The 27,268-nt window shown below is 42.4% G+C and overlaps 1 protein-coding gene across 1 annotated transcript; it reads right to left on the bottom strand.

The window, feature by feature from the left end:
• Positions 1–534: 534 nt before the first annotated feature.
• On the bottom strand, positions 535–18,616 carry LOC117263622 (uncharacterized). Its single transcript, XM_033637201.2, has 3 exons — positions 18,079–18,616; positions 17,577–17,682; positions 535–6,336 (listed from the first exon to the last, which is right to left on the bottom strand). The coding sequence occupies exon 3, from the start codon at positions 5,885–5,887 to the stop codon at positions 1,766–1,768; it is 4,122 nt and encodes a 1,373-aa protein (XP_033493092.1). The 5' UTR covers positions 5,888–6,336; positions 17,577–17,682; positions 18,079–18,616; the 3' UTR covers positions 535–1,765.
• Between the last annotated feature and the right edge of the window lie 8,652 nt (positions 18,617–27,268).

The raw sequence follows: 27,268 nt of genomic DNA, 5'->3' as shown, positions 1-27,268 counted from the left end.
TGTGTGGTGAGTGTTACTCTGTGTACATGGAAGTGCCGCCGGCTTATTAGTTGTAATAACGCATTATCTGCTGGGAGGCGACAGAAGTTACGCACTATAGCTTTAAGACCTCACAAATCCAAGTGTAAGACTATTTAAAAGCCTTTAAGGTCTAATATTCATAAAACTGAATTAAAGACATTTTACAAACACCCAGAGTAACCTTGGGGAAAACAGAGGCAGTTTTAACTGATGAATTGCTAATGATCTGCTTAAATTTATCAACAGAAAAGTCATACAATTCCAATATGTTAATATTGGTGAATTTCTACTTGGGGCAGCTTTAAATTGAACTTTTCTTTTAGAAAAATCCTATTGTTCATATATTTACCATCAAATTACAATTCTTTCTGGGAAAATTCCAAGAAAATTAAGGAGTTTTCAAATAAAAACTCACTGTGTGTTTTTCATGACCTAAATTCGCATTTGAACATCACCATTGTCTCACTGCTTGAGCAAATGCCTCCAGCTTTTAATATAAACTTAAACCAACAGTACAATTTCAGTTTCTTTTTTATTTGAGGGTTTTCAACAACTCACTTTTAGGCAAAGAAAAGGATAGTAATTTAGTAATAATATTACATGTTTTAGTTTTACAGAAAAAAAAAAGAAAAAACACATCTGGACAGGACCTAAGTAATGAACTATGTGTACACGCTTTTGTTACAAAAACTGGGCATAACTGTGGCAATGAGGGAGTAGGTAAAAGGGGTACAGGGAGGGGAAAAAAATATCACATCGATACATATACTCGCCCCGCTGTTTTACAAAGATAGTCCCCGACTCGTTCCCTCCCACCCGTACAATACCAACGATGATAAAAGAAATGATACTTGGAGTAAAAAACAGCAAATAATCAATATATAATAAAATATAATACGAATTGTACAGTACACTCCGGTTATTTCTGTCCTTTTCAAATCCTGAACACATTAACAGTTTGAGCCGTGTTTTTTCTCTATGCACGCCTCTTTAAAAAAATGACAAAAGTAGTGTACATTAAAAACAAGGTCACCAACACTTTCCTGTTTTGTCCTAACTCCTTTTTTCCTTTTCAGTCACTTTAACACGTCAACTGCTTTTTGTGACAGATTGGACTGTTTTCACCAGCTTCCTTCTTTTGTCTTAAAAGATTAATTTAATTTCAGGGCAGATGTCGTCTCAGTATAAAAAGTGGGAGATTCTCCACTGGGGGTAACAAATAAACACATACAGAGCAGGAGACACGGACTATACGGTTTAACTGTGAATAATGTGAAAACAATTTGAAAAAATAAACTGGTACTAAAAGGTACCTCACTTCTACAATAGGCATCCAATCTGTATTTATGCGCAAACACTGCTAATGGGAAAATTAAAAAATAAAAGATGGTGGAAAAGGAAAACTGGATTAATGCATGATTCAAACAGGTGCTACTAAAATTGTCACGTGGTCTAGAGTACCTCTACCTTAGAGGAAAGGGAGACAGAATGACGAGGATGGTTCTGATGTTGGGCTTTTTAAAGTCCACTCTAATTCATCAGCCACCTCTGCTGCAGTAAGTAAGGATTGTATGCAGGTTTTTTGGGAGCGGTGTGGGGATATTAAGGTAGTTACACTAACCCGTCCCCGGTCTCCCATCTTGTTCTGTTAAAAACTTGCTAGCTCTTGCTTGCTTCTTGGATTATTTAAAAAAAATAAACATCAAAACAATCTAGTCTAAAAAACTGTTGTTTTTTTTTTTTTTTACTGACTGTACTCAGTCAGAACTGTTGATCTCTCAGGCTGGATCAGAGCTGGGACCGTTAGCTGGATTGGTGAGTGCTCACTATCTGACGATGGAGATTTCATCCTCATCAGTCCCCAGTTCCCGCCGGTGTTCGCCCCCCGACAGCAGAACTTGTGGCGGGCCAGAAGCCGCGGGTTCCAGAAACGGTGCCGGCATTTGCGACATTGGAATGCGGCTTGTTTGAGATGCTGGCCCCTGTGTTTCAAGGCTTTGTGTAACGAGCTGGTGCGTCTCCCACACACCTGGCACCGCAGACGGGCGTGGCGGCCTGAGTTTCTCGGCGGGTGCCTGATGGCGTGGTGGAGCAGCAAAGAACCCTGCTTGGCATATGTGGCGCTGGGGCATATGGGGCAAGGGAAGCGCTTGATGGGGACGTCCATTGAGGTGAGCCCTGTGACTCTGACAGCACCTCCAGACCACGACTTCACTTTCATCACGCCACCCCTCATCCTCAGCTGGACCAGAAGCTTTTTTTTGTTGAGCTGTGCCTGCAGTTTGCCCCTCCTTTTCCTAATAAGCAACAGCTTCCTGCGGGTGTCTTTACTCAGAGGGACACCCACCAGCTTTCCATCCCTCATGATGCTGTGGATCACCACTCGCCTTTTTTTTTTCCTTTGCTTTTTTGTCTGTCCATGCCGCTTTTGGAAGTTTTTTGAGCGGTAGTGAAAAGGGTGCTGCAGCTGTTGCTGTTGTTGCTGCGGCTGTGGCTGTGGCTGTTGCTGCTGTCCAGGCGCCCCTTGCTGCATGTGAGACGATCCGGCGTAATTTGAACCTGATCCGGAATCATAGAAAAGTGGGGAGTATCCAGAGGGTTGGGGCTGGTTAACACGCTGGCCGGTGCGGTCAATGCCATGCTGAGACAGCTTGTGGCGAACTAAGCTGTTGGAGTAGGCGAAGGCTTTACCACATACTTCACAGCGAAAGGACTTTTCCAGCCCCACCCCGCCACCGTGGACAGTCTGTTGATGTGCCGTCAGGTGGAAATAGTGGCGGAATGATTTCCAGCACACTGTGCAGGTATAAAGCCTCTGAGAGGGGGTGCCAGATGTTGGAGACTTTTCTCCTTGGGAGCAGGATGAGAAGTAGTCAGAGTTTCCCGATGGGGCGACTTGACTGATGGCGGCAGCAGCGGCGGCGGCAGCGGCAGCAGCAGCACCTTTGATTCTCCTCCCCTGGCTGTCGATCTCCCCTTTTCTGTGCAACTTTCCGTGTCTCACGAGGCTCTGTGCATAGGCGAACATCTTCCCGCACAGATTGCATTTGTAGTTCTTTTGACCAGAATGCACGGTCAGATGCTTGGTGAGGTGGAAAGGCTCGCGGAACATTTTGCCGCATACTTCACAGGCGTGAGGCTTCTCCCCTGTGTGGACGCGGTTATGGCGTCGCAGGGTCTCCGCCCTTCTGAAGCGCTTGCCACAAATCTGACAGCTGTACGGCCTCTCTGAGCCGTCCCCTGGAGGAGCTGGACTCCTTCTTCTCCTGACGATGGTGTTTGGGTCCCTCTTCTCTCGGGGCTTCCTAGGCCTCCTGGGCTTTGTGTGGGGCTGGCTGGGGTGGGTCAAAGGAATGGTGGAACCGTTGAGGCTGGGCGTGGACGATGGTCCACCCATGTTAAACCCCAACCCCCCCAGCAGGCCACCAATGATATCCCTCCTCTCTCCTTCCCGGCTCTCTGTGTTTATTTCACAAGAGGCTGCGGCTGCAGCAGCGATGGCCGACATCGCACTGCTGGTGACCTCATCCTCCGAATCATCCAACAGGGAGGAGAGGGGGAGGTGTGGCTGCTGTTGTTGTGGCTGCTGCTGTTGGTGATGGTGGTGCTGCTGTTGCTGGCTCTGTGGGTGGGGATGAAGAGTTGGGGCTAAAGGGGCCTTACGCAGAGTTTGGCTGGTTATTTCACTGGCTAGTGTGCTCTCAGAGGGGTACAGAGATGAGGATTGTGATCTCCTGTAGTCATCTACACCACTGTTGTAAGACGACTGACTCTGGTAGCGATTTCTGGAATAATCTGTTGCATACTTGTCATTAGCCATTGCTGCCCCATCGTTTGGGATTCCTACCCTGTCTCCACCGCTCCCCATTTTACTGCTGCTTGGGTTAGATGATGCACTCCCTCCGCTGCCGGCCCGGTTTTTTGAACTTCGGGGAGGTTTACCACAAGCACCTGAGGCAGCATGGTTGAGAAGAGAGGTGCTTTCACGGAAACAACGCCCGCAAGCCGGGCAACGGAAAGGCTTCTCGTCGTGAATCTTCTCATGTCTTGTAAGTGACTCTCGACGGTTGAAGGACTTTTGGCAGATATTGCAGACAAAAGGCCGGTTTTCTGAGTGGGTGACACTGTGTTGGATGAGATGCCCCCTCTTTTTAAATCTCTTCCCACACTCGCCACAGCAGAATATCCTCTCTGGGCTGGGGGAGTTACAGTCTGACTTCCTGCTTTGGCTTTCTGGTGTCAAGCCGTGGCTGCGGAGGTGCCTTCGAAGGCTGGAGAGGTGGGTGAAGGTTTTACCACATTCACCACAGTGGTAAAGGGGCTCTGGTTCGGGCTGGCCAGATGAACTATTACTGTGGCTGTCCTGGGATTTGGACAACTGTTGGTTACCGTTGGCTACAAGCACAGAGGTGGAGTTAGAGGAGGGAGGGGCAGACGAAGAGGAGGAGACGGTGGACGATGAGCGCTGTTGCTGGGAGGATGATGAGAGGAGTGAGGAATGAGGTGGCTCGCTTCCGATGCCACTTATCCCAACACCCCCAGATCCTCCTCCCACGAGGCCTGTTGAGGAGCTCTGACTGTGCCCACTCGAGCTGCTGTTGTGGCAGTTACTACTGCTGCTATGGCTGTGACTGCTGTGACTGTGGCTACTACTGTCTGCTTTCCTCTGGGGCAGATAGCCCGCCATTGCTTTCTTTCTCCTGCTTCCTCCACTTGAAGTTGATGAAGACGAGTTGTCTCCTGTCTTTGCATCGTCTTTAGAGAGGGACAGGTGCAGGGGTAGGGGGAGGGGAAGGCCAGCCTCTTGCTGCATTAGTGATGCTATCTGGTTAGAGGAAAGAACTGGAATGCCTTGGAAATCAAAGCCACCCAGTGGGGCAGGCTGGGGAGCCGGGTGGAGTGGGTGTGGGTGGTGAGTGTGGCTGTGTGGATGAGATAAGGCATGAGGGGTCAGCTGCTGCTGTTGCTGCTGAGGTGGTGGAGCTGTGTGGCTGTGGCTGTGCGAGGGGTGGAGGGTGGGGGGAGGGGCCAGGGCCGAGTTTGAGTCAGTAGCCCCTTGGCTCAGACCCAAGCCCAAGTGGTTGTGAGTGCCTTGCTGGACGAGGAACTGCTCCAGGCTGCTGTTGGTGGGGACACCGGACAGGAAGTACTGGTTGGCAGCAAGCATGCAACTGAACTGCTGGTGGAGGCTGCGGGGATCAGACTGGCCAACTAAGGGGACTGCAGTGCTGCTGGAGGGGTTGTTTGAGGCTGCAGAAGAGGTGGCGGGAGAGGGCGAGGAAGAGGGGGGACCAGGGGAGGGCTGGGGGACAGAGAGACCGGGATGCAGCGGTGGAGGCGGGGGTGCAGGTGTAACAACCCCGCCGATGACCCCTGTGCTTCCTCCACTGCTGCTCCCGGCAAAGTCAAAACGTCCCATCCCTGTGTGGAGCTGCTCCTGAGCCAGCGCTGCCTCAGCTGGGTGGAAAGGCCGCAAAAACTGGGGGTATCCCGACGTGGAGCTCCCACTGCTGCTACTACTACTGCTCATTTTACTGGACTTCCTGGAGCTGTGAGAGGAAGAGGATGACTGGCTCTGATGGGAGATGGATGGGGGAGCAGCGCTCATTTTGGCGAATAACGATGAGGAGTCAGCGAAGGCATTACTCCGAGAACTCTGGAGGGATCCGAGGCCGAGGCCAGACAGGAGGCTTCCAGAGCTGTCAGCAGAGGGTTGGTGCTGCTGCTGGAGCTGCTGCTGATGCTGCAGTTGGACCTGCTGCTGGTGGCTCAGTTGGCGTTCTAATCCAAGGCCTTTGAACTGGTGGGCCTGGTGTCCACTTAGCATTTCTAAAATGTCCATGGGGTACTTGCTGAACTGGAACATCTCCCAATACAGCTGTGGCAAAGTGTCACGTAGCCACAACTGCCACGTGCACTAAGCCTGTGATTGCTGGAATCAGCAGTGACCCCTTGTCAAACTGACAAGGCAGGATTTTGAGGTAGTCCCCAAACTTCTAACAAGCTGTAATCCACCAAAAGCCGATGCTTGATTCTCTCACATCAATGTGTCACTAATACTTTTACTCTCCATTCAAGAGTGAAAAGTGCTTCTGTAGGATGTTATATAAAAACAAAAAATCATAAATAGGCAATAAACTAAATCGTACTAAAAAACAGAGTCTGTAGTGTTTCTTTGAAGTGTTCCATAACTGTATGCTGATTTTTAAAAATCAGGTCAGCAGTCCTGTAAAGTGGAGTGTGTCCGTTATTTCAGTGGAGGGTAAACCATTGCTTCACTGCCCTTCTTTCCGCTCATGGAGTTCTTCGGACAGCCTGAGGAGGAGAAAAAAGGACAATAATATCAGTTAGTGATTCAGTGACTTGATACAGAGCAGATTAACAGAACACTTTTGGAACACAGAGTTCAACAACACTGCGTTGCTTTTTTTGCCACCAAATCCAGATGCTAAATGTCTCAAAAGAAACAGAATAAACAACTCAGTTAACACACCGGCAACTAATTTAGCTAAAGACAAACATACTTCTGCAATTTTTAATTTGAGCTTCAGTACTCTTTATTTAACCTGACATTTAATCTTTACCAGTTCAAATATTGAGCTGACCATTTCATTGATATAACAACCTGTTCAGACTGTATCGTTTAAAACATTACAAAACCAGTACCCTTAAAGTGATGCCAATACCAATAGGGTACTTCATTCAATACCCATGATGTCAATAGAGTGGCGTGTAGCCATACTTTTGAATGTTTTGCTGGACTGCCAACTCCGTCAAATAAAGGGCACACAACTTAATCACACCACAGATGTATGGGTTGTAGCAGTTGCCGCCAAGTGTGAGCTCTGCGCGTGCGCACACACACACACACACACACACACACACACACACACACACACACACACACACACACACAGGGCTAACTGGGCTTACACTACCTAACAGTAATAAGGCCCGTTTCCACTGAAGAAGTTCCTGGTACTATTTGGGGGGCTGGAACTACTACAGGAACGTCCTCTCACTTGGCCCTCTCAACCGCCGTGTCTCCACTGAGAGTGGAGTCGGAGGAAGGTTCCTGTAAAGTTACGGGCTCTGGATGTGACGTAATCGTTGCGCGACCATTTTGACCGGGGTGACCAGTGACGTAGGGACGCCGTTAGCCGATAGCGGTGTCTGTAATAACTCACTAAATGGCCCGTGAAAAAAATGTTTTTTCCAGCGGATGTCTTAGTTACAACATGATTGAGCTAACTGGAGTCGTTTCATGTCGTATCCGACAACGGGAGGCTTTTAACAGATCACGTTCTGATGTTAGCTTTGCTGCTGCTGTTAGCTGTCCCTGTCAGCTGATGCTTTCTAGACATCGTGATTTCCCAAAACTGAATAAATACCACACATAGCAATACAAAACTGCTTTGCTAGCTCAATCATATTGTAACTAAGATATCCACTGGAAAAAATATTTTTTTCACGGGCCATTTAGTGAGTTTTTTTTACATGGCAGCGAAGCTATATGAACAAGCTAACCCTCGTCTGCTGAGTTTTAAAAATGCCGGCTATTTTGTTGCTTTCTGTTGTCGTCACGTCCCACCTTGAGTATATCCAATCAGCACCAAGTAATCCCCAAGCCCCAGCCAGGAGTTTCTCGGGGCCGTTCTGAGTACCTACCCTGAGGCAAGGACTTGTTTAGCCCCTGTAAAAGTTCCAGAACTCTGTCCTTCGGGGGTGGTTCCTGCGGTGGAGACACGCACCAACAGCCCCGGCCCCGTAAAATTACCCTTAAGTTCCTGGGTGGCTAAATTTCAGAGTGTGATTGAGGGTATTGTGCTTAATTTCATCAGTTCCCACAAATTTGGCACTTACAATTTGTTCCTTAAAGTTTCTGCACACATCTGATAAATTTAGGCCAACGTTTGCATTGCTGTGTAATGCAGGAGGACTGGCCAGAGCGCTGACCTCCGGCTCTTGAACAACACGCCTGTTGCTCTCTCTCCCTCTCTCTAAAAGCTACAAGCCCCCTCTGCTGTTGCAGCATCTTGTGCAAGAGAAGGGGGAGTCACCAAAATTAAGACTAAAGACACTGATGCAGCTCAGAGACAACTAGACAGGAGTGGAGGAGAAAGAGACAACAAATTACAGCATTGTATGTAGTTTAGAGAATCCTGAGGAGAGCAACATAATGCAATCTGAGGTAAGGACGAGGTCATTGAAGTCTGATTAAGCTCCATCCCACCTCCATCCCCACCCCCTGTCCAAAATGTATAACTCTCTCCTTTGTGAAGCACTTAAGGAGGAACTCCCCCCTTTCAAAAAAAAAAGAATTTCAGGCACTGAGAGTTAACAAAAATGACCATTAGTAGCAAAAAGAAAATATGTAAATGCAACTTTCATCCACTGGTTTCCATTTATGAATCTAATATTTAGGTGCAATAATCAAAACAATAAATCATGACTTTACTTTAAAAAGTGTTGAAGTGTACAGAGGCAGACGGCGCCCAGAGAGGGAAAGGAAATGAGAGTGGTGGCTCAAAATGCCACCCGACTCCTGTCCAGCTCCTGCTGGAAAACATGGCTGCCTGTCGCCTCCAACAAACGCACACACAGACACACAGACACACAGACACACACACACACAAAGCTAAATGCCAGATAAAAAAAAGGTGGTCTGGTGGACAGTGTCTGTGTGTGCATGAGGAAAACAGACTGCTGAGAATCAACATTCCAGCTCAGCAAATCCTTTCAGTCAAAAATGTAATCTGATATTTAGAGATTGGCATTTTCAATTAACTTTACTGATTACGTTCCTGTGTTGCGTCTCAATCTCAAAGGTTTTTATAACCAGTAAGGGACAAAATGTATTCATGCAAATGTGGATCACTACACGGAGTAGCAGCTTGATGCTGTTAGCCTATCTTTTTTTTTTTTTTCCTACCTGTCTGCATTGGTCTTCGTAGCTTGGCACCACGAAAGGGTGTAAGCTTCTTATGAAGATTGATGCACTGTTAATCTTGCAGTCAAGTATTTTATACCCATACTGTGTGTGGTTGTGACCGTCACCCACCCTCCCTGGAGACTAGTCTATCAGCCTTTATTGGAAAAACTTCCTAATATGAGCCAGAGAGGGCCATGATACACCAAAGTGTGTCAAGGGGAAAGTAAGGAACAAGCAGGGGGAATTGAGGGGCAGGTGCTTAAGTCCTGAGTTATATAGCGACAGTGCATGCGGAGAAGAAGGAGGAAAAAACAAACAAACAAACAAAAAAACAGAGGAGAAACAGGCAGTGTAGCTGATGTATTGTGGCCTTGAGGTGGTTGTGCTCCATACAGATTATCAAAAATAAACATATACAGTGCCCTCCAAAAGTATTGGAACAGTGAGGCCAATTCCTTTATTTTTGTTGTAGACTGAAAATATTTGGGTTTGACATCAAAAGATGAATATGGGATAAGAGATCAACATTTCAGCTTTCATTTCCAGGTATTGTCATCTGGATCTGATACACAACTTAGAAGATAGCACCTTTTGTTTGAACCCACCCATTTTTCATGAGAGCAAAAGTATTGGAACATGTGACTGACAGGTGTGTTTTGTTGCCCAGGTGTCTCCCAGTTACATTGATTATTCAAACAATAAATAGCACTGGATGTCTGAGCTCAGTTTCAGATTGGGTACGATAGGTTTTGCCTGTGCAGACTGCATTTAGAGGTGGAACCAACATGAAAACCAGAGAGCTGTCTATGGGTGAAAAAGAAGCAATTGTGAATCTGAGAGAAGATGGACAATCAATCAGAGCCATTGCACAAACATTGGCCATAGCCAGTACAACCATTTGGAATGTCCTGAAGAAGAAAGAAACCACTGGTGTACTAAGCAACAGATGTCGAACAGGTAGACCAAGGAAAACATCAGCAGTTGATGACAGAAACATTGTGAGAGCTGTAAAGAAAGACCCTAAAACAACTGTTAGTGACATCAGCAACAACCTCCAGAGGGCAGGAGTGAAGGTATCACAATCTACTGTTCGCAGAAGACTTCATGAACAAAAGTACAGAGGCTACACCAGATGATGCAAACCACTCATTAGCAAGGCCAGGCTGGAATTTGTCAAAAGGTACAGAGATGAGCCTCAAAAATTCTGGGAAAAAGTTTTATGGACTGATGAGACAAAGATTAACTTTTTCCAAAGTGATGGAAAGGCGAAAGTTTGGAGAAAGAAGGGATCCCAAACATTCAAGCTCATCTGTGAAACACGGTGGAGGTAATGTCTTGGCTTGTGCTTGCATGGCTTCTTCTGGGACGGGCTCTTTCATCTTCATTGATGATGTAACACATGTTGGCAGCAGCAAAATGAACTCAGAAGTCTACAGAAACATTTTGTCTGCTAATTTAAAGAAAGATGCAACCAAACTGATTGGGAGATCCTTCATCATGCAGCAAGATAACGACCCAAAACACACTGCCAAAACAACAAAGGAGTTCATCAGGGGCAAGAAGTGGAAGGTTTTAGACTGGCCAAGTCAGTCTCCAGACTTAAACCCAATAGAGCATGCATTTTACCTGCTGAAGAGGAGACTGAAGGGAGTAACCCCCCAAAACAAACAACAACTGAAAGAGGCTGCGGTGAAAGCCTGGAAAAGCATCACAAAAGAAGAATGCAAAAGTTTGGTGATGTCAATGGGTCACAGGCTTGATACAGTTATTGAAAGCAAAGAATTTGCAACTAAATATTAAGTCTCATTCACTTTAATCTATTTTAAGTTTATATGTTCCAATACTTTTGCTCACCTAAAAATTTTGTGTTCCATTACAAATAATGCTATCTTCTAAGTTGTGTATCAGATCCAGATGTAAATACCTGGAAATAAAAGCTGAAATGTTGATCTCTTGTCTCTTATTCATCTTTTGATGTCAAACCCAAATGTTTTCAGTCTACAACAAAAGTAAACAAATTGGACTCACTGTTCCAATACTTTTGGAGGGCACTGTACATGTCTACTATACTGTACTGAAAAACAAAAACAAAAGAGAAGTCTACACTGAACACCAAAAATGTGAGAGTCCTGGTGGAAGAGGAAAGCCCGATTGCAGAGAAGAGTTGCCAGCGCGGTGTGGTAGGTTCGAGAAGCAAGTGGGCCCCTTTTAAGTGATCCCATCGGTTCTTTGCGATGCGTCACGGAGCTGAAGTATCGAACATGCATGCGTGTATTTGAACCCTCCCAATGTGTTTATGAAAACCATCACCAGGGTCCAGGGCCAGCCCTGCGGGGGAAGGCGGGCGGTATGGCACCCCAAGACCGCAGGAGTGCCCAGACCCCACGCCCAGGGAGCCGCAGAGGCCGCAGGCCCGAGGACCCGGGGCGGCAATGGCCAGCACCCCCAGGGAGCCAGAGACACACCCCAGATGGGCAGGGCAGGAGGGCCCGCCCACCCACCGCCCGATGTATGTGGTGCGTTAAAAAATGCTGTTAGCCTATCAAGGACTGCAGTGCTTCACAACTAATGCATTGTTTTAAAATTTGAGTAATTAACAATAGTTACCTTTTTAATAAAATCATCTGATTCAACGGCACCTTCTTAGTCTTTCTGTAGCGACAGACTGGCATCTGATAATGCCCCAAGCTGAACAATGACACCTTCTTTATGATTAAAAATGATGCTTCTTTTGTTCGCTGTAGGTAACAACATTCCGCTTATACTTCCTGACAGCATACAGGCCCTGAACGGAATCAATTTAAGACTTTATTTTACTTGTGTGTCTGTCTTGCCTGGATGACATATATTTTTTTTTAAGACTGAGGTTAACTCTGCTCTCAATTGTGACCTTCCTCTGGCTTTGCACAGAGCGTTCGGCATGAACAGCTCTCCCCTGGGACAGAAACCAGAGAAGCCAAACATCCTCATGTGTGCCGTCACATCTGCGTACAGTCTGAAGCTTGGCAGAGCAACACGGGGATTCATAACGCAGACTGATCCCGTATCTAAGGAATCTGCAAAATACAACAGTAATGAAAAAAAAAAAAAATCACAAAGCCATAAGTTAATGCCCGTTTCTTTTTGAACAATATTGAAGCCTCCTGTTACTTAAAGCTCTGACTGTTTATAAATGTTCTACAGAGAGTGCATGAATGCTATGAGGAAGGTAACTGTTAAGACAGCTGATGAAGCACAAGGCCAAACACACAAACAGTGACACTGAGAAGAAAGATGCTTCTGTTCATCACACACAGACTTTTATAAAAATATCCTCTCATAGAAGCCGTTTCTTAATAAATCTGATCCCGGGATAACATGAGGAACCAGATTCTGGAGGAAGAAAGAATTTCGATCAGACACAGCCATGTTCAGACAGCATGGCTGCAGTCCACTTAAGAAACTGACAAAACAAACATTTGTCAACTATAATTTTCACAAGAGTCACACTCTACAAAATCAAACCACAAAACAAGACTCTGCTGCTCTCAAGCCAATAAGCACAAAAGCAAATTAGAATCACAGTCTGCCTTACCAACACCTATTTTGGCCAAACTGTTAATCTGTCCTCCAAAACCAGAGCTCAACAGTGACAGAAGTAACTAATGAGTGAGCCCTCTCACTTACTTCTCATCTCTGTGGAGAGTTGCAGATGCTCAGTACTGATCTGGCACTCATGAGGAAATTCAGGAAGGCAAAAGCAAAGTTTGTGAGCTGAGGTGCAAGCGAGCATTTCAATTATGCTGGAAATAGGAGTTTAGTTGGGTGGCGTTAGGAGATGTGGGTGAAACTCCGACTATGTGTTGCAATATTTGCCATAAATCCGAGAGCGAGGCCGAAAAACATACGTCAAGTTTCTGGAAAACATCAAAACACGACAGTTGAATTTTTGTTGTCTTTTTCTTTGTTGTTGTTTGATAGCTGCTAAAAGGGCTGGGCGATATGACCAAAATCTCATATCACGATACAGTTCATTTCATATCCTGATAACAATACATATCCTGCACGTTTTAATCCAATGAATAAAAAGTTGAGGCTGAGCGTGTGCAGCGCAGCAGAGGGAGACAGCGGTGGAGTTATATAAACTCGTTATGTTACTGTAAGTGCCGTAAAAGCTTTGTGAATTAAAAAGCCAAGAAGAGTAATTTATCAATGTGATCCGTGCAAAAGATGGACAGACTCCAAATGACGAAAAATACTGCCGTAAAAAGTGTAATTTGCGTCACAACAATATAAACGATAGAGCAAAATATGAAACAATAGACATTTTTCTCTCGTCACATGATATATATCATCATATCACACAGCCCTAGCCGCTAATATATAAACAAGTCTGTATAGGAGCAAGTAAAAATTGACTTTGAGCGAGTGGGTTTTTGACTCAGTTGCCAGACCAGGAAACTCCATCAAAATGTTGGACCCTGAAAGCTCACTCAGACCACCAAACCATTTCATGCATGTCCCAAAATAAGCTCACTCAGACAGTAACACTGTCATTCCTGACACACTGACCTAAAAACACTAACAACAGGGCGCAATACATTGCATTTGATTTATTTAGATCCCCATTAACGTTTGCCAAAGCAGTAGCTGAAGCATGTTAAACTTCTATCTTTGATTTTCACATAGATCAGTATTTCATATTATAGAACCAGAATAACACCTTTTTACTTAACAGACTGTAACATATCTGTCATAAGAATGAATTAGAAATGGAATTTGTACAAATACAGTTAGAGTTATGATGAGAGTGGGTTTTGTGAATATTCAAATAATTGTCCATTCACAGTGTATGTCCATGGGGTTACACATGACTAGTTGTAATGTCACAAAATCACGCTTCCATGACCTCGTGTCACATAAACTGAGATTTAAGGTAGACACAGAGAAACTTTCCCCTTCAGCAGATGAATGTGAAAATGGCCTTCTGCACATACGTCATCTTTCTGCACAATGAAGCTCAGACATCCCAGTAAAGTAAACAATAATTTTGCTAATGAATGATTAGGACTGCTTTATGGCAATAACTGCATGAACAGGATTTCTGCACAAACATGATTATGTATTTTGATTGTTTGGTAACCGGATTATCCTAAAAGCAGACACTCTCATTTGGTTATCTTATAGATTTCTCGATTACTTTCAGAATAACTTTTACATTACAGCATCATTACTGCAATACACACTTACTGAACGGTTCTATATTTTAATATGGTTACTGCAGAAATGCATGAAATTTTACATCATTCTTCTGTTTTCAACAGTTTTGAAGACAGGTTGAGGCACATGAATGAGAAAAGAGTTCATGGATTTTGGAAAATGTGATCACTGAATGCATATTGTATGAAAGCACTAACACTGATTCACAGTTCACTGCACACACACTTCTCTTTTGCTGACTATGTGATGAGTTTTGACTAGCACATGTTAGAAACTGAAAAAAAAAAAAAAAACCTGTAATCTAAATTCTGCTCAGACACCAGTTTGTCTAACTGGAACGGCCTGAAATAAATGGCACCCAGCTAAGTTTAAGATCTGTTGAAAGCCAACTATGTTGTGGCACTGCAATCTGAATGAAGTAAAATATACAAGCATAATAACAACAATCTACTAAAACTACAACAGGAAGATCACAATGCCACTTTTATACATTTAGGATACACCAACTCCTTTTTTTGGTGAGCAGCATGAGACAGCTAGCTATCAAACCTGCCTTAAACACTGAATGAAAGCTGAATGAAAGTAACTCAGCTGATATATACATCTGAGCCAGTGGGAACTTCCCTCAGTAGGTTGACCTCAGATTTGTTCAGTGCTAAAACATTTTTGCTGGTGAAGGATACATTTCCTTCAAATGGTATGCAATTCTTAGCAACTGCCTAAGTGTGTCTGCTACAGGTTGGTTGGTGTTTCACACAGCAATGGTCAGAACAGACTCAACACACTGGACGGGATCTTCTGCGTGTTTATACACATGTAAAAATTTGTCTCAAATGGTCTCCGAGAACAACAGGAACCTACAAACAACATCTGCACCAGGACGCTAAGTGTACACACTATGCATTTTATATATATATATATTTCGTGTAGCTGAGCTGAATGTGACCCTGGACTCAAATCCTCCGAACAGAAACATCCTCCCTGCTGAAGCCTCCTGTTACATGACAGGGGAAAATGTTCTACTTGGGGGACTCAACAAAGACATCAAAGCAAATAAATAATACAAGATTGAGTGAGTAGAAATATCATTAGTTCATTAAAAGATCTGATGTTAAACCTCTTCCACTCTGCTGGGACGCTGGCATCCACAGCCAACATTACTGTCTTTCAGAGGCTGAAGCACGCTGAGTTAGACCTAAGGAATCCACTGGTATTAACCATGCCATGATAGCCTGTCTGGAAGGGGGTTAAATAACACTCCAAAGTTAGGCTAAAATTTGGCGAGGGAACAACTGCCATTTTCACACTGGACCTTTGACCTCTCACCTCAAGATATCTGTAAAAAAAAAAATGGGTTTTATGTGTACCCATGAGTCTTCCCTACATAGACATGCCCACTTTATGCAAGTCCCATGCAGTTTTGAGCACAAGAAAACAAATGTGTTATTTTTACCTATCATATTTGAATATTTCCTCATACTACAGTCCCTAAACAATTATAATTGGGTATGATTGGAAAGTTGAGACTCTTGTGGATTCAGTGAGCCTAATTTTCTTTGTGTGTGATGATGCTAGCGCCTGAAGTAGTTATTTCATGGCATTTAGACCAATTTTTTTAAACATGACCCCCTGTATAAAATGACCTATAGTGGCCTCTTGGATAATCAGAGCCTCATGAAAGTTTACAGCCACAAACTGAAGACCTAAAGCAGGTGTTTCTCAGCCGTTTCCAGAAAAGACGTGCTCGCCATCAAATCTCCAATGTCAAAAGTTTTGATACCAAATCACAGCATGGATTTTTCTATAGTGTTTCTCAAGGTCTTGGTGTCTTAACGTGGTATTTCTGAGGGATATGACTATTCTTATCATCTATGGAGGGGCCACAAATGCATAAATTTAGCACCACATTTGTGTATAAAATTGTATGAACCCCAAAAATTGCTGCAACAACTTATGAGACATAATGGAGCATGAGAACAGCATTCACACACTTCAATCATAATGTTCTAAGCCCCTATAATCTAAACTTTAAAAGTCTAAATAGACGCCTAATCAAAACACAATGTTTATTATAGATTTGTGACTGGAAAATTTTGACACACAGTGCTGAGCTGCATATTAAATTCATCTTCATGTTTACAGCTTTCAGACGGCATACACCTCTTCTATGCGGCATATACTGTTGACCTGCTATCTCCCCCTAAAAGACAAAAATGAATCTGTGGTTGGGAGAGAGGGAGTGGACGGGATTAAGTAGAGTTTATGTGAGGGACGTTATCTCTAACTAAAACTTAAAATTTGATTTACTTTCATTACAGAAAACAAGGGAAAATTCATTTTATTAATCTTTCATGGCGCTTGTTTCATTACAAAAAATAGGAACATTAACAACTGGACAGGTAGTGAATTGCTGAGTGATTCTCATCAATACAATTAAGAGGCCAAAAATAGCAGTCTGACTGACTAATTGAGCTTCTGTGTCTTTGTTAGGTGGGTGGCAGCTCTTTGTTGCCCAGCACCTCACTAGGAAACTTTAATTGGTTTTTGCTTCCATTTGTCTCTCCTCTGTAGGATGTTTTATGTACCTGGTGACAGGTGAAATTAATTGTCTTTCAAAGTGAATTAAAAAAAAGCCGATGTTGCAACTTTGAAGAGTGCATTTAGAACATTATGGAGAAATATTCTGAAGACAAACCACCTTGAACCAAGACTATCTGTAGCACCAGCATCACCAAGTAACAGCGAAGCTTCCTAACAGTCTACACCAGTAGATCAACTGTTGAGTTTCAGAAACATGTGTTTATCTAACACTTTTCTCTGTGATTAAAAGTGTCTGTAATTCTCATCCAACATGTGAAAAAAACCCACGAACTGTCAAATCACAGCTTCACTCACAGCAGATTCTCCCAACCTATAATCCACTTTTAGGTCCCAGAAATCTCAGAATGAAAACAATTACAGAGCTGTCAAGTTGTCATGCGAGATGCAGTATGACTTTGAACTGATTAAATTGCAATACTTATAGGCCTATGTATTTTTTCTTTATGTTAGAATAATGGTTTTGGAAAAGTTTTGTGACAAATATACTTTTCACACGTGTGCATCAGCAGCAACTTTTTCAGATTATAGGAAAAATTGTGCCTCTTATTTGGAAATTACTTTTCCCACACACACACACACACACACACAGAGTCAGTGTTGTCATCAGATTATCTGAGCTGCTGATTCTGCATCAGTGTTTGCAAATGAATCTTCAGATATGTGCAGAGCTAAAATGAGCTAGATCTCCTTTAAACCCACACTTTTACTGTAGACAATATAAAGCAGCTTAGAAGGGAAGCACAATCGACAAACTGAAGCTAATTAGGCTAACAGTCAGTTTGACAATTTGGAGGAGCGTGATTGCATGTTGTTTCCATCTTACCGGCTGATCCACAGGTCTGGAGCTCCCCGCTGGATCGCAGCTGCTTGGGGGCAGGGGGGGACTGTCTGGTCTCTCCGCCGGCAACCGGTGACTTCAGGTCGGTAGCCTGAAAGAGATGTATCGATGACCGAGCAGGTTAGACAGATACAAATTACTGTTATCACTCACTCCACCAGCGTCTGCTAGCATCCATCAATCACTCAGCTAGCTAACGTTACCCAGTTACCAAAATGCTCCATTAGCGCTCATAAAATCTCATGTTTTGTGCATTATTTACACACTCATATATCCGGAGAGTTTTGAATTAAGCTACAAAATGTATAACAACCCAATAATACTGATACATATTCACTTCACTGACAGATAAAGTGGTATCCCGGCTGCATAGTATAACGCTAGCACTGCTAGCAGCTTAGCTGAGCGCTTAGCTACGCTTAGCTCGGCAGCTAGCAAATTAGCCAGCATACCACTGCTGGAAAAGGCTTTTGTTTTTGTTTTTTACCTTGTAGCATACGACGGCTAGGTGCAAAAAAATGCTCACAACTACGGGAGTAAAAGTGTAAAAGCAGCGAGTGGCGAGTGCGCCGTGAGGGGGTCCCTACTGCCTGTCAGCAGGGCCTTTTTCTTCATCCATGGAAAAACACTGTGAAAGGCCTGGCTCTCCATCGGCCCGGGAGGGCTGCTTTTCACTCGCTAACAAAAACTATTTCCGCTGGCCTGGCCCGATATGTCCATTGTCTGCCGCCACAGTCGCGCTGCTCCGCCGGCTCACTGCTCGTCTTCGCATAGACGGCGCCTTTGTTTTGTTTCCGTCGTGTTTTCCCGTCTTTTCTCCTCGGTTGGCTGTTTTCCGCCCCGTGTCAGATTTAGGTGTCCCCCTCTGTAGTCGACGGCTCCTCCGATGCTGCTAGCGTTAAAATGGTAGTTTCCTGTCTGCATAATGGTTCCGGGTAGAGCCAGGCACAGGTTGGTCTGACCGGCCGCGACCACGCACCGCCGCTGCTCCGCTCACATCCACCTCTGCCCCTCCATTTGCAAAATATGGATCAAATCCAGCATGATGCTCATGAATAAATAAACCGTGTGTACGCTACGTGTGTATGCGTGTATGTGTGCGCGCGCGCGCCTGCATGCATGTTTTCACTCCATTAAAAATATATCACAGTGCATTCTGACAGTGTGTCATTAGCTCCTGTGTGAAGTGTGTGTTTGTATGTGTGTGTTTTCACACTATGTGTGTGAAATGTTAATGAGTCAATTAAGGATATCATTACGGCGCATGCTGCATAACATTACAAAGTGTGTGTGTTTGAGTGTGTGTGTGTGTGTGTGTGTGCGCGCGCGTGTGTGTCATGCATGTGCTGTTGTGTGCCTAGTGCCTAATTTGCATTCAATTAAAGTTATCATTATAGTACAGTATTTCTGCCTGTGCTGGGGTGTGCAATCTGGCTGTTTACTTTGTGTGTGTGTGTGTGTGTGTGTGTGTGTGTGTGTGTTAGAGACAAAAGTAGTGCAAACAAACACTTTTGCATGTGTTCCTGCATGCACATATTTTGCATGTGCACAACACTTGTTGGATCATTTTTTTTTATTCCATGTGAGAATATTAAACTCTGGATCATGTTCTGTATAAAAACACTGAATAAACAAAGTCTTAATAAAAAATCAAGAGGACTATTTAAAGGTCAAATAACAACAAACTACACAGAAAACCATCTGTTCATCCTGAGAGTTTTGGGTGTGATTGCCACAGTTTGGCAATCACTTGGCTCTATGTTTTATAAAAGTAATATGTAAAACCAGTATAAAGGGCATTGAAGTGGAAAGCAGACAGCAGTGAATCTGAGTCTGCCATGATAATGATGTTCTTTCTCTTGTAATTTCCTAATTTTCTTAATTTAACGAGCATAATGAGCTTAATCGTTTGTGCTAAATTGGGGGCAGTGGTTGGGTGGAGAGGTGTTCCCCTGTGTGGAGTCTCAAAGTGCTCCCTCGGTTGGAGAAACACTGGAGGCGGGGCTGATGTGAGAAACACAATAGTTGGGTTTACACACACTCATGCTTATTTTGCTTCTATTCAAACCAGTCTGGATCTGTTGTATACTTTCATTACTTTGCTCCCACTGACTGAGACGAGTATTGAAATTTGTCGACATCAAATAGTTTGTCAGATTGTCTTGTTTATTATTCTTTTATTAGATAGCTTCTAAATTGAATGAAAAAGTTTGCAAATATATAAAATTTCAGGAAACGTTCTTTTACGCCCTCAATGTCATTTAACATTCGCAAACTTTAGCTACTTTGTTCAATTAAATATGTGTTTTGTAGAAAAAATCTGTCTATATTCTCAATAACCTTGGTGTCAGTACCACTGCTCTGGTACTGTAGCCTATAAACATGAGTGTTAAATAAAATATAGCATTAATTACTATCACGCATTTTGCTATGAAATGCCATCACTTTCTTTGGAAAAACGAATATCCTCCATCTTTTGAACTGTTCCTGGGCCAAACATCACAGTTTTTATCTATAGAGAGATTAAGTCTAGAAAAACCTGACCGATTTTATTTTTCAAACCCTTTGGTTTCCTTTATTTCCTTGCTTGGAAAACCCCCAAGAGGTGATCAACAATGGATCATTTTTGACCATGAGCTATTGTGGATATATTTGCACCATAAATTAAGGACATATTATTATTATTATATTATTTGGTAAAACTTTGCCACTGTTTTTGTATACTTTGTTTTACTTTATGTATTTTGCCTTTCTGTCTTGTTTTTTCCATTTGTTTGCACACTTGGTAATATGGGGTGGAGCGAAGAGATGGGGGATATGATGATACTCAGTGTACTGTTATATTTGTATGTTCACCCATTCATAATCACTGATCATTGTACACTCTCCCAAAAATAAAAATGTTAAGGGGAATATATATGTGTATATATATATTTTTTTTAAAGTAACAATATTGATATTGAGCTCTATATACAGTATACTGTGGTTTTTAAGCTGTTTCTAAGAGCCGTGCCAAAACAATTAGTCAATTGTCAACAACTCTTTTAGGTATTCAGTGGAGGGCTTTCATTAAAGGTCCCATATTATTAAAAGTCAGATTTCTATGTCTCTTTAAAAATAAAGCAGGTATAGGTGCTATGTGCTAAGTGCTCAGTCCACAGAGAAAAGCAGACAGTTTGTAATCAGAAACTGTGCCAGTGAACAAGCCATCAGGATTTCTGTGAATTTGCGATGTCACAACTATACTATATATTCTGTTTGTAACATAAACATTCAGAGTGGGTCCTTTTGTATTTCTTGTTGAAATGATTTGTAGTGTATATGAATGACACCAGCTGGCAGGATGTAAACATGGATCTAAGCCGTTGCCTTGCAATGTAATTCCAGTGAAATGGTTTATAAAGATAAAAGAACAAAGCATTTCAGGAGGAGGGTGATTACAGGTATATTCAGGCAGACAATATGAGGGAAATGTTGTTGTTTTTTAATCATTTAAGCATATAAATCTGTTCAAGACCCCAAAATACATGTATGAACCTGAATAGGAGCATAATATGGGACCTTTAAGCAAAAATATTTACTAGTTCCAGTTTCACAAAAGTACAGACAGGTCATTTTTTCTATTTTGAGGGAACAAGTTATTATTTTGTGTGCACAAGACGATTAACAAAATAAAAAATATTACCTGTCTGGACTTTTGGGGCTCCTAACAATGTGAGAATTTGTACTTTTCTTGATTTTATATCCTTGTAAAAATCTTTGGGTGTCAAAGTGTTGGTTGGACAAAACAGGTAATATCATGCTGGGCTTTGGAATGTTTGATTGCAGGTTTTCGCTTTTGTGACAATTTATAGACAAATAAAAATCTATGAAATAACAAAAAGCCATGCTGATACACTGAATAGGGCTGCCAGTTCATTCTCAATGAATTACCAGTTCATTGAGCTCTTATTTCTTTGATTAAACATTGATTTTTTTTTGTCTGAAGTGTTAAAAAGAGTCTTCAAAATACTGCTTTATCTGATGGTGGTCCAAAACTCAGATATTTAGTTACAATAATCTGCAGAAAAGCAGAAAATCCCCACATTTTTTAGTCAAATAAAACAATGAATCAACTCGTTTATTTCTTAAACTAACAGGACACAGAGAGAGAGAGAGAGAGGGAGAACAATTTCATCACATAAGACACAAACAATGTTGAGTGGGATTTTTTTTTGTTTGTTTTATTGTTATTATCAATTAAACAGTATGGTTTCTACAAACGCAAGAATTGATCACCAATAACAAAAGGGTTGCACATCTGTGAGACCTTTGTTTGGATATTCTTGGAAATAGACATAGAAGGGGATGTTATAAATAAATGTATCATACAATTTGAGGTATGCAGAGTAGCTTTGAGAATACAAATATGCCCATGCCTCCCCTCCCAGTGGTAAACACACTCATACACACTCACAAAATTGTGTGTATGCACACACACACACACACACACACACACACACATATAGTTTTATCAGGGGAGCAGTTAACTGAACATGGATTACAACATCTGTATCAGACCTTCGAGATGAGACATTAAAAATACAACTGAATCTTCACGTGTCATTTACATCCCCCCTTTTTTTTGCCTCTTTCTCTTTTAAAAGTTAATGAGATGTTTGCATTGTAAAAACCACAGAGCCTTTCCAGTCCTGCCAGCCAAAGGCAAGTCACAGTACATTCTCCACCACGACCCATTTCAGCAACAACTGCTGCCGCCAAAAAACAGTGACAGACACCACTGATACTGTGTGTTTACCTTTTTGTGCCCGTAAAGTTCTGTCAGGATGTGCACAAATGAGCAGGTTGTTCATGGAAAACAAATCGCTTTTTGCAGATACATATTTAGCAGCGACACAATCTCATCAGCTGTGTGATCTGTGACGTCACAAACAGACCCACTTGGCTTCTATTCAAATACCAAAAAACTCGACACAATAAGCCTTCGTTAATTTACATTTTCAAATGTTTGAAAAGTCCTCGCTTTGGTGAACGTAGCTCGACAAGAAAAGCTGTGATTGATCAATGTCCTTTTTTTTTGAAAACAAAAGAATTTAAATGACGACAGGCCTTTTAAATCTCATCACAAGTTGATATGAACACGTAACGACCTCGACTCGGGTCTTTAAATCGCCTTCATGAGCTGAAGACATGACCCAACGTTTGGTCAAAAATGAGGTTTAGCATTCCTAAGAAGAAGAAGAGAAGGAAGAAGACACTGAGAGAGTTACGCACACGGGCACACAAATTAAAACAGACGCATGTACATTTACACACATACACGCTGTGACATCATAAGTCAGCACTATGTCATCAACACTGGCTTCTGACATCGTCATGCGGTTTCGTCTTTTCTAGTTGATTGCATCAGCTCTTTTTGTTCGAGAATACAAATGTTTTTTTCCTTTTTTCTCAACTCCACTATAAAGTTTGAATATTGAAAATCCAGGATTATACATTAAAATTCACAGAGATTAAAAAAATAAATACATGTTTAAGTAAAAGAAATCATGATAAGAGCGTTCGTCGTCTGATCCAGGGGGAATCTTTACACGTGTGATCATAAACCATTAACATGAGCACATGTACCATAGGAAAAGACTAAAAACGTCTGGCAGGAAGCTCCGCTCAGTAATCAATCATGTCTGTCTGTATCGAGGGGAAAGCTGAAAACCTCCAACAAGGCCTCATGAGTCCCTTAAACCCCATAAAGGGGAGATCCAACCTAAAAGGCTAGAAGGTCCATCTCACAGCCAGAAAAAAAATGTACAAAATATGACATCATCATGGCCATCTTTTCTCCCGTGACATACAAAGTAATCATGGTCGTGCGTTTTTGCACAAAAGTTCCTTTTCTTTGCAGAATTTCCTTGCACGTTTATCTTTTCTCCCTACACAAAAATAAAAAACATATGCACGAGCATGCCTCCCGACACTGACACGCAGAGGACGTGAAAATGAGAAGCAGACGCTGTACAGAGCACAGACACACAAAGATAATTCGGTATAGCCCTTGGTGTGAAGTGTCCGGTGTCCCCCGAGCCTGGAAACCCGTCTGCCCCCCAACCCTTCATACGAGGTGAGCAGCTCAACTTGCAGGTAACGTGGAAAATCGTAGAAGCACAAAGAAACCCTTGACTCTCTACAAACTCACAATGACAAGTTTAAAACAGTGTTTGAGGGATGTTTGGTCAGTCTGCATGAGGTTAGTTCTTCTTCATGAGCCGTCGGATTCAATAACTTTTTTCACTAATTATTACGCAAAGTGTCACAGCACAATGTTTCATAGATGATATACACCCACCAGACTTCACTGTACAAAGTTAAGCTAAAATCATACTGCAGAGTGAATTTTACTTTTAGAAGGGCAGTTCACCCCAACTCAAAAATACCTGTAAATTACCTGTTGTTTTATTCATCAAGTGTTGGAGATATCAGCCGCAGAGATGTCTCTAGTATAATAAAACTAAGGGCACTCTGCCTCTGGTGCTCAAGTACTGTTAGCTCCCTAGCTGAGGAAGATGCTAGACTAAGGCGATATCAATGGTGTCAACGTATACCAGCGGATTCCGGATGGTATGATTTTGAATACCGTAAAAATTACAGACACTCATCTTTCTATTGAGGATGCTTGGCAGGAAGTGCACATCACCTGCCACCAGAGGTCAGTCTGGTGCAACTGGTGGGGATAACATTACAGGAGCAACTGTAAACAGCCGGTCTAAATGACTAACGAGACAAGCCAAGACAGTTTATTTTGTGTCTGTTGAGTTTGAAGAAAGCAGTCCCTCCAGAAAACCGCAATCTCGCAATCGCAATAATTAACGCAAAATCAATGAAAGTCCGCAATATTTGCAGGGGCTTGCAATATTTCAGAAGTTTTTCCGCATTTTCCGGCGGTCCCGAAGTTGTCACACATGCAATGTCATTTGATACGTCTTCAGAAACGTCATCAAATGCGCTAATGGCATTGCAGTATGGAGAAACGCTCTGTATTGACATTATAATTTGCACTGTTTAAATGCATACAATATGTGTTGAATGTATTAAAATGTTATGTTTACAGAAGATGGAGCTTACATGTTGTTTTACAGTCACACTGAATGGTTTGAGAGCTACAATATTCACTCAGGATTTTGCAACATTATTGGAGTCCATGTTTTGAAATTAATTAAATAAAACTAAAAACAAAACTATAAAAAACATTTGCAGCTATTTTTGTAATATTCAGTATGATTATTATAGCAATTGATTACATGACTTATTTTTTTGGAGGTAGTAATTAAAAAAAAAAAATCACATTTTTTCTCCTTTTGTCATTAGCCACATTTTTGTCATTTGCCACAATTTCCCGCAAAAAAATCCCATAAAAATGCCGCAAATTTTACCAAAATTTTTGACACAATTGGCCGCAAATTCAAGTTTTTTTTGCCGCAAGATCCTGGAGGGACTCTTAAAGTGTGTTCAACAGTGAGTTTACAATGCAGTTGGGGTTGGGTTCACTGCACACAAATACTGCCATACACCATATACCCCACTGAAATTCCTGAAAGGTGTTAAGGTAAGAAATAAATACTGCCCAAGCCTAGAGGACACCATAAATGTTAACATCTCGCGCTGTCATGAGCACGAGCCTCTTGTCCATGTGTAGATGCACGCTTCCTTCTGCGCGATGATACAATTGGCAGGTGTAGTTCAGTAGAGAGAAAATAGTTCCTACATGAGACTGGTCACAACAAGGTCTGTCAAATGTATTTTTTTGGCACTTTGAGCACCACAAGCCCAGTGCCATCTACTATCATTATATTGGAGAGAAGAAATCGATATCTCAAACACTCTGCAACTCACACCAAAACAATCTAAATTCATAAACAGCACTACAGGTAAGATGAATAATATATGGGGTGAACTGTCCCTTTAAGGCCCGGTCACTCCAGCAAAATTAATTTGCACGCCTTTGCAAAATCTGTGGTGACATACTCATGGGGCTAGTTAGCAAACTACTCAACACTACCAAGGAGGACACATGCTAGTGCTGGTCAAACACTATCTCCCTTAGCTTCTTTCTATTTTGTCTAAACGGAGCCGTTTAAGTCAGTGAAGTTGTTTTATTGAAGAGGTAAACAAAAGTTTCTGAACCAGTAAGCTTTTTACTAACTGGCAGTAACAACCTTGTTAGCTCAGTCACAAACAGGACAACGGGTATAAAAAATTGAGTATTATCATTTTATTATTTTGCCACAAAATGCTTCTGTTGAACGACCCAGCTAAATGAAAATATACATTTTTGATGTTTTAATCCTGTGTCCCTGTGTTAATTGATCATTTATCTCGTTATATGTCAAATATGTTTTTAGAAAAATCTGTATTTTCACATCAAATTCCCTGTCTTTGCGCTTTTTGTAACAGTTTCAAATGTCTGACGAGTCATACTGCATTCAGGGTCTTAAACTTAACTTTAGGGAACTAGCTAGCTACAATGGTCATATAAAACTTCACTGTTAGTGGGTTGTAGTATGGAGCAGTATAGAGAGAGAAAGGAAGAGATGTGCGTTTGGATATCAGTGGGCAAAACCCTTATTTTCATTTCCAAAAGGCGGAGGTCTAATTCATTTATCTCTGCCTCATCCTCCATCTGATCTAATGCTGAGGGAGGTGTCTGGAGCCAAAAGTCCACTGTGGCTCCGTATAGAGCTAAACTCTAAGCCCTCCCACCTTTTAGCGGTCCAGTCAAATGCAAAGGATTTGATGAATCCCTCTGGTGACTGTACACCGCTTCAATATTCAGTTTCACTTGGAAACAGCAGAGAGACTAAAGACACTCACTGGGACTAATAATGCTGGTGTGACTGGGCCTTTATGACAGCAGCTTGTGTCGACATACTTTAGGTCTCCCCCCCTCCCCCCCCCCCCAAATGATTTATATTCTATTTTTTTCTAGAGTTAATAAAGCCATAAAGGCAATCAAGTGACGGCTAACTGCACTTAGCTGGATTATTTTTGCAGAGAACGTTTAACTTTGATGATAGTCCAATCACAACTAGAGAAAGAAGGTCACATTTCCAGCCTTTAAGTCACAAACCGACTGGCTAAAGGATAAATATGTTTTAAACGAAGTATACACAAAGTCTTACAGGGCTCAGTAATGTCAATACAATTATTATTATTATCAGGTTAATTTCATACAAAAGCAACTCGTTTGGTTTTACATACTTTTTCATAAATACAAAGACAAGCAAACCCGTCTGTCTCTGCCTCGGCGCTCTCCATCATCCACAGTGGATTCAAAGACAGATGAATCTGTCGGAGCTCTCGAGGACTCAGAGGACAGTGCAATAAAACTCAAGGACAATTCAACAAATTTGACTCAGCGGGTATCCTTTAATAAAAGTCACAGCGAATACCCAGCAGCCTTTTAAACTGCACTCGAATGATATTTTTTGCTCTTTTTGAGTGGACATTTCTGTCTTCCCTTTTTCAAAGAATGGCTGAATATTCTTTTATTCAACACACAGAGTGACAAAGAGAAAATCAATTGGCTTCTCTCACTATGAGATTAATGTTGTCATCCACCACTTTGTTTTATGAAGGGGGGGGGGGGCTGTGAGGCAGCCAGGTGAGATCAAACCTCTTCCTCA

Source organism: Epinephelus lanceolatus, chromosome 16 (genome assembly GCF_041903045.1).
Source record: "Epinephelus lanceolatus isolate andai-2023 chromosome 16, ASM4190304v1, whole genome shotgun sequence".
Lineage (NCBI taxonomy): Eukaryota > Metazoa > Chordata > Actinopteri > Perciformes > Serranidae > Epinephelus > Epinephelus lanceolatus.
Note: the sequence above shows the minus strand (reverse complement) of the source record. Positions and strands in the feature narration are given on the sequence as shown.